The sequence below is a fragment of the Melanotaenia boesemani genome, chromosome 13 (genome assembly GCF_017639745.1).
Source record: "Melanotaenia boesemani isolate fMelBoe1 chromosome 13, fMelBoe1.pri, whole genome shotgun sequence".
Classification (NCBI taxonomy): Eukaryota; Metazoa; Chordata; class Actinopteri; order Atheriniformes; family Melanotaeniidae; genus Melanotaenia; species Melanotaenia boesemani.
In genome coordinates, this window is record NC_055694.1 from 30,609,439 (window position 1) to 30,625,436 (window position 15,998).

General features: G+C 38.6%; 1 protein-coding gene across 3 annotated transcripts in view; it reads right to left on the reverse strand.

Moving 5' to 3' along the window:
- itpr3 (inositol 1,4,5-trisphosphate receptor, type 3) overlaps positions 1-11,315 on the reverse strand; it is a 101,121-nt gene extending 89,806 nt beyond the window's left edge. For 2 of the 3 annotated variants that reach the window (XM_042004371.1, XM_042004369.1), the window contains exon 1: positions 10,820-11,315. In XM_042004371.1, coding sequence (XP_041860305.1) covers positions 10,820-10,911 — 92 coding nt within the window. In that variant the 5' untranslated portion in view covers positions 10,912-11,315. The remainder of the gene's footprint in view (positions 1-10,819) is intronic. The other variant, XM_042004370.1, reaches the window with a different exon arrangement.
- Between the last annotated feature and the right edge of the window lie 4,683 nt (positions 11,316-15,998).

Below are 15,998 nucleotides of genomic sequence, written 5' to 3' on the forward strand. Positions count from 1 at the left end.
AGTATTCTCTACTGCAGGGGATATAGTGACTGCATAAAGGAGCAACCCTAATTCAGATTCTTTTAGGACATTCTGGTGAAGCTTAAAAAAGAAAAAAATGAGTTTCTAAAAAAAAAATTTAAAAAAATTAATCAGATCCCATGGAGACAAAGTTTTTTGGGTCCTTTGAAATAGTTTTGAAATGATGTTTATTCAGCGCCACCGAGCCGAGCGTCAGACATGTCGGGTCAGGCAGAGATACCGACGGTAGTTTTGCTGTATTGTTCCTCGGCTCCCTCTGTAGCCCCTGAAATTCCAGCACTCGTCCTTCCATTTCCAGACAAAACATCCCATAAAGAACAGCAGAAACTAACAGAGATGCAGCACATCTACGCTGTTTCTGCTGCATCACTTTCATCAAAATCTCAACAAAACCTTGTGTGATGTTCTCTGTTCTGTTATTTAGGATTTCCTGGACACAGTCACTCCTCCCCCAAACAAAGTACTTAGTTCATTTTGTACAAACAGCTGTGGAGATCTGTGGTGAAGTTTTCCTCTAAGAACAGCTGAACTCTGGGGATTTAAATCAGACTAAAAACAACAAAGGTGTCTCACTGAAGTTTGTGTTGGACAAGTTTGTGATGACAAAAAACCGATCAAGCCTAAATTAGATTTTGACCAGAACTTGATTTTGACAGGAATCCCAACACAGTAATTTATTTAATATGAATAGATATTATGCTCTGATGAGGATTTCTCTCATTGTTAAAAAGAACTGGGCCCTACGGTCTCTAAATACTCACTCTCTACGCATCTTCAGTCATGCTGCCAACATTATGACGTAAAACAAATTAAGTGGTTATCTTCCCAAATGAGTCATTACAATACAAAGGAAACTCTTTGTATTACTGTCCGTTAACTGCAGCTCAGTGAGGAAATATGATCTGTGACACAGGACAGGGAATTCAGGACAAAAAAGGTGGGCTGAAACTAATCATTATAAATAGCAGGTAAATCTGTTGCTGAGCCAAAGTCCTAGAACACTTTATTCTGTTTTAGGTAAACCTAAAAAAATCCAAATACCCACTTTACAAAGATAAAAGACAAAGACAAAGAGCAGATTGTTTCTTATCTATTAATTTTTTTACTACACTTTATAAGAAAGGTTACAAAACCAAGTACATTAAAAACATGTTTATTAAATGGTGACATTAAAATTCTGTAATATTTGATATTTGTGAGTTTATCAGCTGGAAAACAACAGAGTTGTTTTTTTTTTTTATTTTTATTTTTTTTTATGTTAACGTTCACTGAAGTGTCCTGTGAGTAATTTCAGAAGTTTAAGTGATTCAACATCCTACGTTGTTGCTATGGGACATTTTTGTTGACCAGGTAGGCTGCCCCGTTTCATAAACGTTAAGCAGACTTCAAAGTGTGTAGACTACAGAGGATACTCCGTAACCTACGTAGGCTGCACACTACAAAGTATGCACACCCTAAACTGGGACACAGCTAGGGAGAAAAGGCTGAGGTATGTTACATGACACAAGAACAGGACTGAAGATCAGTGGAAATAGGTCTGACGGAGGGATGGATCCTCCCCAGAAGACCTCAAAATTGTTGAAGCAGTATGGGATCATCTGGACAGAGAACAGAACAAAAAGCAGAAACGACAGAAAGCTTTTCTAAGAGGGTTCAGACTGGACTAGGTCAAAGAATTAAAAACAAATATTCGCTCTAAAGCGCCTCAGAAATGAACAAATTCTGTGTTTGCCTCAGATACTGGATTTAAATTTATGTTTTCAATAAATCAGTGAGTGTTTGCCATTTTCCTGTAAATATAAAAAGAGATGTGGGATGGCTTCAGACTTTTGCACTTTCACATTCATGACCTTAACGTCCAAATAATACGTGCAACTGGTGTGTTCAGTGTGGGACACGCCGTGTCACCAAACAGCACAGTGACTTCTTGACACCCTTTAAATGCTGACTGATTACAAGTTTGGGGACCCATGTGATGCTAATTAGAAGACACACCTTAGTTTAACATGTTCCTATAGCCAAATTATCTTTTCTAGGGGTGTCATCTTTTTTGTCCAGGCCTCTTTTATGAGTTTGTTTTTTAAAATTATTCTGATCAAAACCAATGCCTGATTTTTATTGATTTTCATAAATATATAGGAGCTGCAGGTAGTTCACTAATTAGGCTTCCTGAATGCTGATTTGTAGCCTAGTTCAAATTTAATCTAAAATATTAATCAACATTATATTAACAGCTGTTCAGAAAACTACATTTCTCTTACAATAAAGAAAGTAACTAATGGATTTAATGAGACAGCTGTTTAGATAAAGTGCGGTTACAACCCCACATTAATGTTTATACTGCAAGAGGAAGCTTGTAGACTTTTCTCCCTTTATTTATTTCTGCTGTACATTCCTGCCAAACAGGTTCTTAAGTCAAATAACTACAGTGACTACAAGACGTTTTAAGCTTTGTCCAGTAGTTATCCTTTAGTGTGTGTATTTACATATTGAGCTAATATATGTAACACTGAGGTCTGAGTACTACAGCTAAATTTACTAGTTTCGTTAAAAGAAAATGTCTGCTTTCAGATTCTCCATGATGTTGAATTTACTTTACACGATTTGACTGATGTTAGCTCAGCCTGCTAACATCCTGTTAGCTTAATGACCTATGGATTAGTTCACCCCAGCTTCATGTACTTAGCTCTGTATTTCTGAGATGTTGTTATACCTGATACATTATTATTATTATTATTATTTGCAGTGAAAAAATTTGACTGCTGGTAACTTAGCCTGCTAACATCAGCTTAATTAGCTACCAACAAATTAGCTTAACTGATTTCCGCAAATTTGTCATAAGCTTTGTGTTTTTATGATTATTAACCTCAGCTTAGCCTCAGTAATGTAATTATCTCTTAACTAAAAAATGAGACTAAACTGAGCTACTAGCCCTCTATGGCATGACTTTTTTTTAAAGAAAAAACATATCTAACCACATTTTGTGGGAGCTTGGTGGTACTTTATAATATATATAATCATAAAATCTGAGGCAACATGTTTGCTGTGCTATAAGGGTTTTAAAACCCATGGTTTTCTTTACTGATTATAACAGTTGGTATATAACTCAAACTAACATTTATTCATTAGAAAACAATTTTATTTAGACAAAAATAACCCAGAAATGGTTCCAGTCCATCAAACATAAAATAACAGTCTCTTCATGATCATGTGGATGTTTACCTTTACAAAAGCAAATAGGAAGTGGAGTTTTGAACATGTGCTGTAGCCCTCTTCATCCACTTACATGCACATAAACACACACAAACCGCACACACTTTATTGCTCTGACTGACATTTGCTTGACCCTTCATCTCTTAACTATGTCTCAGCGAATGTAAGGATCCACTCTTCCTCACCATCTCCACTTCCGCTCTCCACACACTCAGAAAAAAAAGGTACCTAATTGTATCTTTAGGGGAACAAAGGATTGTTGCTGGGGTGGTACCCTCAGAGGTACGGCTGCAATACTCTCAGTGATGATCAATGATAATGTACAATTATTTGTACCCTTGAAGTTTCTAACCTATAAAGACCAGTATAGCTAAATTAGAGTACAAGATGGTCCACAGAGGTACAATACTGGTCAACAGCAGTACCTTTGAAGGTACCACCTTTGTATGACTTGCTGTCATCACTGTCTGAGGGAATGAGTCATTGACCTTGCATCCATGTAGCCAACTACCTCTATTCTGAGCAGACTTGTTCCCCTACTTGTTTGTGTACTATGTTTGTTATCAGAGTACTTCACCAGGGGGCACATTAACAGACTTAGATTGGATGGAGCTGCTGAATTTGGAGGGTGTAAACAAAACACTAAATATGCAGAGGTTAGAGTTTAGTTCATTTTGAGATTATGCAGAAAAAACAACAGCAGCTGTATGGAAGTTCTTGCCACCAGACCCGGTAACAACTTCAAAATCAACATGAGCAACTCCCAAAACAAAACACAACTGAACACGTGATTCATTCGCGCCACCCCAGCATATTAGGTATCTTATGAAACTACAAAAGCTGCACTTTCAGATGATACCAAGCACAAGCTTATCTTGGCCGACCACCTCACATCAGTCTCAAAACAAACACAAAGCCAACCTTCGCATTTCACAGTCAGCGCATCAGATTGCATGTTTATCACACAGTACGTCACCAAACCCCAAAAATATTCTTACCAAAAGCAATATGTTTTATTTCCTTACCATTTCGTGGTCGTTTTCAGTCTCTCCACATTATTCTTCCACCAAAATTCACAGCGTACTAATCCATAGTAGTGAAACAGTGTCATGCACCAGCGTTTCATATGCTACCATTCAAGGCCGCCTTGTCTGTCTTCTCGCAGGTCTTGACACTATAAATAAAGCTTGCTGAAATTCTACATCTCACGAGCTTTCATAGACTTAAATGTGACTTCATCTGTTAAGTTTATATCTTTGAGCGTAAAAGCAGGAACATCAGGATCATATAAGATCTTTGACACACTGTGACGCACTGCAGAGTGAATATAGAACGGAGATGATTTCTTTCATTAATGTAGAGATTTTACTCATTTACAACGAAGGCTAAAACTCATCAGCATGTCGAAGAGACCTTAAAAAAACTAAACACAACCTGTTGGAAGCTCTCAAGGAAACACAGAGATGTAGTTATATCCAGTTCACTATGGTCATTGTTTTCCAACATTTCACATAATTATTGTAGAATGACGTCTAAACAAAGTGCCCTAACTGCACAGTGTTGCCCTTAGGCAATGAACAAAAATAAGTTTTAATATACAAGTAATAATAAAATAAGTTTTAACATTATCAAGAACACTTCTGTACATGTTCATGCACATAAGCATATGTTTATTTAAATCTACCACAAATATAAACATGTTGAAAAGTGATGTGCATCTTGCCAAACAGTAGCAGTGTGCACTATGTGACTCCCTGAAAGGACTGCTCCACTCCCAGCTAAAGAGTCACATGCACTTCATCCCTACTTCTACTGAACACAGACATGTCCAGTGATATTTAATTTTTTTACCCCCTTAAAAAAGTTAAAGGGCAGTGTGAGGACCAGATACGTGGTTTGTAGCTTGAGGGCAACACCATGCTATAGAGGGCTAGTATATCTGAAACATGAAATTTGTTTTGTTTTGTTGTGGCGGCTCACATTCTACGGATATAGACACAGCCTGACACTGGCCAGTTGCCACCAGCTTATCCCACCCTGGCTTACTGTCTATATTAGTTGCTTCTTAATGAAGTGTGGAAAAAAACATTTAAAAAGGTTAAGTACTGTAACATGTTGTAGACTCTTAATTGGAGAACAACCAAAGTACTTAAAAAGACACTTTTAACTTTGGGTCTGTTCAGTTTTGGACAGGAATGATTTCTATTTCTGTTTCTACTGTTTTGAATTGAAATGCAATTAAATGCATTCTTCCAGACATTACTAGACCTTGAGTTTACAATATCAATGTCTGTGACTATTATTTGATTTATTCATCAACCAAAATCCATTAAAATGGAAAACAAGGTTGCGGGTTCACTATGAGATCTATAAAGAGAGACTGAGGATTTATAATCTGGAACTGAGAAATGCAAGACGATCTTTCTTTTCTGACATCATTGCTAAGAACAGCAATAAAGCTCGTGCCTTGTTCTTTACTGTTGACAGTCTAACTAATCCTCTTGGGTCAGTAACCCCAGAACTTCTATCCAACCTTGTCTTTACTGGGTTTGCTTCTTTCTTTACTGGCAAAATGAAGAAAATCAGGCAGTCAGAGCTTCCATGCCAGGGGCAGGACATATGTCCCTGTGTCCACTCAGAGACATGAACACCATGACAGACTTTTCTTCATTCTGTTCAAAAAACCTGGACAAGATCATTGACCATCTGAAAACCACCACTTGTTGTCCCAAAGTCCTGCCAACTGGATTTTTTAAGAATGTTTCAGGATGCATGGCCTTAGATATCTAACAGATTTTAAACATGTCTCTGCTTTCAGGTGTCTTCCCACAGATCCTAAAAACAACCGTCAAAAAACCTAGACTCATCACTCATGAGCAGCTACAGGCCGATATCAAACCTCTTTCTTAGTAAGATTATAGAACAAGCTGTCTTTCAACAGCTACACAACTTCCTGACACTAAATAACTTTTGATGTCTACCAGTCAGGATTTCAGCCACACCACAGCACTGAGACTATGCTAGTTAAGGTCCTTAATGACATCCGTCTTAGCACAGATAGTGGAAACATTTCAGTCCTGGTACTGCTGGATCTCAGTGCTGCATTTGACACGGTCGACCACAACATCTTACTAGACCAGCTGAAAAACTGGGTAGGACTTTCTGGCACTGCAATTAGTTGGTTTGAGTCCTATTTAAAAGACACAGACTACTTTGTGTCTATAGGTAACTATAAATCTGAGCGATTTAAAACAACCTGTGGGGTTCCCCAAGGCTTCATCCTGGGGCTGCTGCTGTTCAACATCTACATGCTGTCACTCGCTCAAGTTATGAAAAACATTTACATTTTACCATAAATATGTTGATGACACATAAATCTACATAGTCATCTCACCAGGAGACTACAGTCCGATCCAAACTCTGATCAACTGGATCGATCAAACTAAAGATTGGATGTGCCAGAACGTTCTTCAGTTAAACGAAGACAAAACTTAAAAAACTGTTTTTGGAACCAAGGAAGGAAGATTAAAAGTCAGAACTCAGCTTTAAACAGCTAAGTTCAAAACTAACAACCAAGCCAAAAATCTGTGAGTTGTCCTGGACTCAGACCTGAATTTAAGCAGTTATATTAAGACAGTTGTGAAGTCGGCCTGTTATCACTTCAAGAACTTATTGAGGATTAAAGGACTGATGACTCAGCAGGATTTAGAAAAACTTGTCTATGCATTTATCTTTAGTAGACTAGACTACTGTAATGCTGTCCTCACAGGTATCCCTAAAAAGTCCACCAGACAGCTGCAGCTACTCCAGTCCTCACTAAGACCAAGAAAGTAGATCCTAGAACTCCAGTCCTCAGAACTTTACACTGGCTTCCTGTCTGTCAAAGACTTTACTTCAAAATCCTGCTCTTAGTTTACAAAGACCTGAACGGTTTAGGACCAAAATACATTCAGGATCTTCTGGTTCCTTATGAACCAACCAGATCCCTCAGGTCATCAGGGTCAGGTCTACTTTCTGTTCCCTGAATCTGAATATTTTATTTCTTTTTAAAGTCTGTTTTTAATGCACTTCTTATTGGTTTCTGCACCCCGCTGTAATGCTTTTAATGTTTTATGTAAAGCACTTTGAATTTTCTTGTACCTGAAATGTGCTATACAAATAAACTTGTCTTGCGTTGCCTCAAATTAAAAAATGTTGCTTTTGAGGCAACTATTGTTATGTGATTAAAGCTAAAATTAGTATCAATTAATTATCAAGCCTCTAAAGTTTGTTTTGTTTTCACGCTGCATAGACTCAGCCTGCTAATGTACCCTGTTAGCTTGCTGGGTTGTTTAATTTACTTAGTTAAATATGCATCTAGTTAACTAAATGTGTTGGTAATGTTAATATTTTCTTGTTTTCTTTTTATGTCAGTGACCTCCATTCACTTATTCTACTGTTGCATAAGAGTCATGACACTGTTCACATTCAAAAGTACTAGCTGATCAAGTCCCATCATTCATAGTAATTTATTCCATTCTTCTGCCTCTTTTCTATTTATTATTTTAATTTCAATCAACTGCTTTGAGCTTCCAGTCGCTATAGAAGCTGCATCAGCCTGCTGTCTTTTCTTTCAACCTCGCATTACACGAGTACCAGTGTTAGCAAATAACGAGTTAATGAATAACCAAGTTACATAATCAAAGGGAAAAATAAATTAAATCACTGTAAGTCACAGTCACTAAAAAAATTCTCTGTAATTTAATTATAACCATTAATTTCTGGGATTCCAAGTAAAAGATGTTTTATGTTTGGAGAGGCTCCATTCATTTAGCAGTATGAACTTAATATTTGAGTTTTGTCTTTGACTGATCTTCTTTTTTCAGTTTGTACCACCACTAGTCGAATTAAAGATTGGATCCTTCAGCCATGACTAGAAACGGCAGCCATGCTCTGCTGGGTTTCAGTCCACATTTTGGTTGGGATTTCCTGAAGCGAGTCTTGTGTTTTCTTGCTGTTTTGATTTGGTATATTGTTGAAATGTAAACCTTTGCACCAGCCTGAAATCCCAAATTAAAAGTTTAAGGCAGCATGATTGTATAATTCTGCTTCCATCTTCTCCTAATCCCAACGGGCCTGACTATCAGCATGTTGCTGCCATCACTGTTAGAGATGGTAATAATGCTCAGAGACTACTTTAGTTTCCTTCACATACCTTTTTGGCAAATGTGGCCCAATTAAAGTTCCATTTTTATTTTTACAGATCAGAGGATTTTGTTTCTCATGGTCCGAGAGGTGTTCACTGATGTTTGAAAAACTCCCAGTGGTTGGACATTTAGTGAGGAATGGTTTCCATCTGGCCACTCTACCAACAGACTGCTGGTCTCTTATATTGATGGTCGCCCAAAACGGATCTCTGAACCTCAGTCACAGTGACGTTTGACATGCTGGTTACTTGTCTGAACAAATCTATGTTCAAAATGTTGCTAAATGCTGTATAAGGGGCAGCTGTAGCTCAGGAGGACGAGCAGTCATCCACCAACCAGAAAGTCGGTGGATTGAATCCAAGCTTCCCCAGACTCCATGCAGAAGTGTCCTTGGGCAAGACACCGAACAAGACACAGAACCCAATGTTGCCTCCTGATGTGTCTATCGGGGTATGAATGTGTGTAAATGGGTGAATGTGACATGTAGTGTAAAGTGCTGTGAGTAGTCATCATGACTGGAAAAGCACTATATAAAGTCAATTTACCATTTATTGAAATCTAAAAAGTAGCTTAAAAGTTATGAAAGTTGATCAAAGTGCACCTCAGTAAGCCTGCAAGACTGCTTATTGATTCTGTTTGTCTGGTTATAAAGATGGGATGGAGAGATGTTAACATGCACTTTAGTGTTTTAATAGTATGCTAAATGAACATGTGAAATGTTTTCCAAAAGGATCCAGATAGCCTGCCTGAATAAGAACACAGTGTGTATTATCAGATTATTATTATTATCTTTATTATTATTATTATTATTATTATTATTATTATTATTATTATTATTATTATTATTATTAGCGCCTTGCCACAGTAACAACATAAAAATGAACACAGAGAAGTATAAGTCCAGTTCCAAACAAGTTGTGTAAAATATAAATAAACCACAACGAGAATTTCATCAACCCATATTTTATTCCCAGTAGAACATAAACAACATATCAGATGTTGAAACTAAGACATTTTGTCATTGCATGGAAACATGAGCTGATTGTGAATGATGGCAGCAACACATCTGTAAAGTAATTTTCCACTTTACCTCAGACCATTTTAAATGAGCTTTGGTCCAGAGAAGACGGCGCTGTTTCTGGATCCTGTTCACATCTGGCTTCTTCTTTGCATGGTGGAGCTTTAACATACATTTTTGGATTTCAGGGTGAACTGTGTCCACAGTTATTTCTGGAAGCCTCCCCAAGCCCATGCCGTAATTTCCAGTAGAGAATCATGTCTGGTTTTAATGCAGTACTGCCTGAGGACCCCAAGATTACCAGCATCCAGTTTGACCTTCAGCCTTGCCCCATGCACACAGAGATTCCTCCTGATTCTTTGAATCTTTTGATATTGTAAACTGTAGATGGTGGGATCTTCAAAAGTCACAGTTCACAATTTTACATCGAGGAATATTTTTCTAAAATTGTTCTACAAGTTTGTCCCAGATCGATGAACCTCTGTCCATCTTCACATCTCATAAATTCCATCTCTCTGAAATGCTCCTTTTATACCCAGTCATGTTACTGACCTGTTGCAAATTAACCTACTTAGTCATCAAATGCTCCTCCAGTTGTTTTTGACTTTTTCAGCCTGTTGTTGTCCTGTTCCAACTTTTTACAGATGTGTTGCTGCCATCACCTTCAAAATGAGCTAATATTTTCCATGAAATGGTAAACTGTCTGGGTTTCTACATCTAATATGTTGTTTATATTAAAATGGGGGAAAAAATGGGTTGATGAGATATTCACATCATTGCGTTCTATTTTTATTTACATTTTACACCGTGACCCAATCTTTTGGGAATCTGGGTTGTACTTTAGTTATCTGTAAAACAGTTAACAAAAAGAAGTCAACCAAAAAAAAAAATGCTGAAGCTGAGCTAGAAGCATCTTGACATTCATGTGTGTTAAGCCAAGAGCCTGAGCATTTATTTAAACATATTTCAATATATTATTAGCAAAATAATTCCTCAAGCACTCCTAAAAACCTGTTTTTCTACCTGAACATGGAGAAAAACTGGAATTTAAACTATTTTAAGTGTCTGAAAAAACAAGTTTTTTCAACATTCTTATTAACTTTATATTAATTTATTCATCTTTAGCTGTTAACTGAGGCTTGGAGATGATAAATCCATTATTATGCATTTACGTCTCATTGAATGACTATTTTTCCAGGTGAAGGTTCAGTTTTTACTTGTTTTAACTCCAGGTGAGACTCTACAGATACCTGTAGAGTAAACGTCCTGCAGCACACTCAATCAGGTTGGACTTCTCTAAAACAATCAAGTCTCCCTCTGAATGTCTCCTAACTGAAGTTTAACAGCTGGGTGGATGTGTGCACACTGTGACTCAACTCACCCCAACGTGCTGATGAAGCCATTCACCGACCCCTCCGCATACAGGGACACGATATCCCCGATGTGCAGGAAGCTGGAGGCTGAGTCAGACATCCTGCAGCCGGGTTAGACTCCTCCAGCAGCGGCAGACTCCGGCAGGTAGAGCCGGAGAAATGCTCTCTGTTCCGGAAGAAGAAGTTTAGTTCTGCAGCAGCTGGAGCTCCAGAGAGAAGAAAGAAAAAGCTGTTCTACATTCAGCCCGCTTCACTCCAGCCGCCTGTACGGACTCACTGCCGGGTTCTGCATGACAAGAAAGACCGCCAACACCTCCGTACAAGTTTGGAGAAAGTCTCGGAAACAGCAGGTCGGTCCCCGCGGCTTCTGTCGTGTTGGAGGAAATAGCAGCAGTAATCCTCCGTGTGTGTCCCTGCAGGTTAAAGTGTGCTCACCGGGGTGCAGGGCTCACGGCTCGGTCCGGCTCTGTCTCCTCCCTCCGCTCCGTCTGTCAAGACTCTGGTATTAAAAACCAGGAAGTGAGTCGAGGCTCTGATAAGACTTGAAGTAAGAAAAACTGCCAAACACACACCACGCACACACACACACACACACGCTCTAACGCATCAATGTACAGGGTGCGAGCGTGCACACCCAGCCCTGCCCCCTATACAATCACTAACTAGAACAAGTTCAGTGTTTCTAGAAATGAAACTACATAAAAAAAAATCATGTTAACTCCTCATAGTGAGTTTTTATCTTGACTGTGAGTGATCAGTAAAACAAATAAGAAATACAGAACTCGGTTTTTACTTTGATATTTAATCCAAATTTTTTTATGTTTTCTTTCATCAGCTTTATTATATATTTCCATTTAAGTAAACAGAGGTGAAAATAGGAAAAACATGATTTGGTGGTGAAGCAGCATCAGCTGAGGATCAAAAATGTTCAGAGGGTCTTGTTTCTCTCCAAATATGAGAAAATTACTGAACGTTTAAAAAGTTCCTCAAATAAAGATGGAAGGATTTGCATGTTTCTTCCGCTAGTCAGAATATCATGAAACTATTCAAACAATATAAATTAATTTCAGCATGTAAAGGACAAGAGAGCAAGTCTGAGGCCCTGTTTACGCAACACTGTTCCACACAAAACGCAAACAGATTTTCTTTGCGTTTTTGACAAAAGAAAAAAGCATTTACACAACACAACAACTCTAGTGGGCAGTAAGGACACACCCAGGTGTGCACCCCATTCTCATAAGACCAGAAAACACAACAGAAGCGTTACATGTCAGCATGTGACCTCTGCGTCTCCGCAGACGGCATAAATACTCGACCAGAAACATGTTTTGCTTCATCAGACCTGATAATTAAAAAGATGTAGCGGCACAAACATGACACGGAGGTCCGCCATTATTAAGCAGGGTTAAGACGTCATCGTTGCCAAAAGATTCCCGTTTACACTGACAGGACTCGCCTTGTGTTGTGGGAAAATTTCACCATCATTGCAAAATTTCAAATCATTGCTCTTTTATCCACCCAAAACTCCGTTACCGTGGAAACAACGGGTCAGAATGAAACAAAACTTTTGCGTTTTACTACATCAGCATTGTGGTGTAAACGAGGCCTGAAGCTTGTTAGATAACCTACTCTGCAAGAACAGAGAACTTTGGGGGTTTTTTTTTCAGTGGAGGTGCTAGTAAGACTTGAAGTTCAGTGTTATTTTAAGTCTTGTCGAGATGACGTTTTCTCAAAAAGTCTCTCTTTTTTTGTCAAGAAAGAAAATAAACCACCAAAAAAGAAAAGCAATGAGAGAAAATGAAGCGAGACGCAGCTCTTTCCTTATTTCCTTGAGAAGAGAGGTGAGCAGCAGCACACCTGGACTAACTCAGTCTGAGCTGATAGCAGCATGTTAGGAATTATTTAGGGAGAACACTGTCTGAAGTTCATCAGCGTTATTACCGATAATCATTTGACTCAGATGTAAAAACAGTTTGACTCTGTATCGATATTTTATCCCTTTCCCAGTAATCGGCCAGGACATATTTAGTATCAGTGGATTGCAAATAATCCTCCCTGATCGCTATCTGAAAAACTGAATGCAACAAACCTAAAAATCCGTAGTAAACACCAAGTGATCTTGGGTTAAACTGGATGAAATGATTTTAATTTTTTAATTATTTTAACTGTAAGACTATAATGTATGATGAATAAGACAGTCTGATTATTATCTGACCTAATAAATGGTATTATCTTGAAAAATGGCTATTTTATAATAATGATATAATTCTTTAATTACTTAATTTAATGCATCAAAAAGAAAAAAAATGTTTTTAGATAGCATCATCAACCAGAGAAGTTCCAGCTCAGTACAGTACAAGTTCAGCCTGTATTTCATAAGATATAATACAAAACATGACTCATGGCACTGGAGAATAAATACCAACATAATTTTTAAACATATGTACATTACATCTATTTAGCAGATGCTTATTTCCAAAGTGACTTAAACCTGGGAGCAGGCAGAAGTGCTAAGGGTCTTGCCCAAGGACCCAACTGGAAGGTGTTAAAGTTCATCTCTTTGTAACTGTAGGATTTGAACTCGAGTCTCCTGCATGGGAGACGAGTGACTGCCGACTGAGATATCCAGCTGTTGTTTGGTGGAGCACAATTCCAGCAATCCCCGTTAATAATATTCTTCTACAAATATAAAAAAAAGTATGGGTAAAGCCTTAATATTTGACTTTTATTGTGCTGGTTTTCAAAGCGAACCCCCAAATTCATGAGAGAGAGAGCAAGAAAGATCAAAATGATATAATCTGACTGCACTTACAACAATAATCTGATATTCAGTTTGAAGTATTTTTTAACATGAATCCATATTAATTTATATATTTGATCAGAATAAAAATTCTGTATTTGTATGTTTCACTTTTGGTTGAAAACTTTCAAAAAAGGGGATTTTATTTTTACAAAGTCTATTATACCCATATTATTATCATTATTATTTATATCATTTAGTGTTTTAGTTTAAGCAGCAGTTTTTTGGAAACTGCAGTAACAACTGGGTTAGCAAAGGGATGTAGATGTAACATAACGCTGCTCATTTAATAAACATAACAAGTCTTTATTTAAAAATATGATCTGAGTAATGGGGGGCTGTGCCCAGTGGAACTCTATGGGCACATTCACACCAGCCTTTTTGATTAGAATCCGAGTCCGTTTGCTCGGAAAGTCTGCTTCATTTGCGGTATTGTGCACAAATCCTGATTCAAATCAAAGAAGCAGACTCGTTCTACCTACAAACACAGTTCTCGATCCATTTCAAGTGGACCAAATGCAACATTTTAATGCGTCATGGGGGTCATCTGAACCGCCCTTTGTCTGGCCCTTCCCTTAGAGACTTCTGCTTTTTGCAGATAATGTGGTTAATTGGCTTCATGATCTCCAGCTCTCACTGGAGCGATTCGCAGCAGAGTGTGAAGAGGTTAACATAAGTATCAGCACCTCCAAATTCAAGACCATGGTCCTCATCTGGATTGAGGTGGAGTGACCTCTCCGGGTCGAGAATGATATTCTACCCACAAGTGGAGGAGGTCAAGTATCTCGGGGTCTTGCTCACGAGTAGGACAAGGATGGAGCGGGACATTGACAGGAGAACTAGTGCGGCATAGGCAGTGAGACGGACTCTGCAACAGTCTGTGGAGGTGAAAAAAGAGCTGAGCTGAAAGGCGAAGCTATCGATTTACCAGTTGATCTATGGTCCTACCCTCACCTATGGTCACTGTGAGTAGTGACCAAAAGAAAAAGATCGAGAATACAAGCAGCCGAAATGAGTTTCCTCTGCAGGGTGATGGGGCTCTCCCTTAGAGATAGGGTGAAAATATGGTCATCTGGGAGGGGCTCAGAGTAGAGCCGCTGTTCCTCCACATCTAGAAGAGCCAGATGAGGTGGCTTGGGCGCATCCATCTGGGAGGAGACCCCTGGGGAGACCCATGATGTGCTGGAGGGACTACATCTCCTGGCTGGCCACCGTAATGCAGCACACACGCACCTGTGGTAACTGGGGGTCAGACATGCTGTTGTCCATCGAGAACAGCTTCAGAATAAAAGCCTGTCGCTGCCACGTTTAATCTTTTACCTTGAAGCTCTAGGGAAACGAGAAACTTGAGTTTACACAATGAAGGGGCACATGAGGGTCCTACATTAAGGTATGAATCCATGTCCTCATTAGGCAAAATAAATTAAAGTGTTAGAATCCAACAAACAAATGTACAAACAAAAACATTTAAAGTGTAGGTATATAATAGCACGGTAGCATCTCGGGTATGTTCCCACCAGCCCCTTTGGTTCAAATCCTAGTTGGTTTGCTTGGAAGTCCTGTTTGTTTGGGGAGGTCTGTGAACTCTAGTCCACCTTTAACTCTTGGTTTGCTTCAAGTCAGCCAAATGCAGTAAGCGGACTACAAAACAGGGCATTGTGGGTAAACAATTCTAAAACGTATGCGCATGTAGGACAATAACTGGGAGGAATGGGAACTAAACTAACTGAACATAGTTCCCAGTCATACAGAATCTAGCAAATTATTGGATGTTAATGCACTCTTTTCACAAAGTTGCTCTCCTTCAGTCACACAGATTATCTGGTGGGAGCCATTACTCACTTCTTGTGAATCAGTGATGTTGGTGGCCGTTTTGTGGTTTTTAATGTGTGTGTCCAGCCACTGCAAGGACACATAAAGTGTCATAAATTGTTCTTTTTCAGGTGGGGTCACCACTCCTCAGTTGTCCCATTGGTAGTGCTCCTTTATGCAACAGCTGCTTTCTTCAACATATAAAGTTTAGTCTCTCTCCTTCCAAGAGTAATTTGCCATTAGCGTGTCTTTTAGGCAAGTGTTGTAGACATTCTCATATTTTCTCAAAACCTACGCTATTTGTTCCTCAAAAAGATCCATTTTTTACCTGTTCATGCCGATTTAAAAATAATATATGAGGATATTGCGCTTCCTCACCCACAAAAGGAAACCTTTTGGCTTTCAGCTTGTTCACATTACCAAACCCTTTAAAGTTTTGACCGAACAGTACTACTATTCAGACTATCTCTGAATCTACTCAATGTGAAGGTGTCTGAGTGCATTTACATCTGCAGCTCTCCTCCTGTGACTGGACAAGCCAGAACATGTTATTACCAGAAATAAATAACATTTGA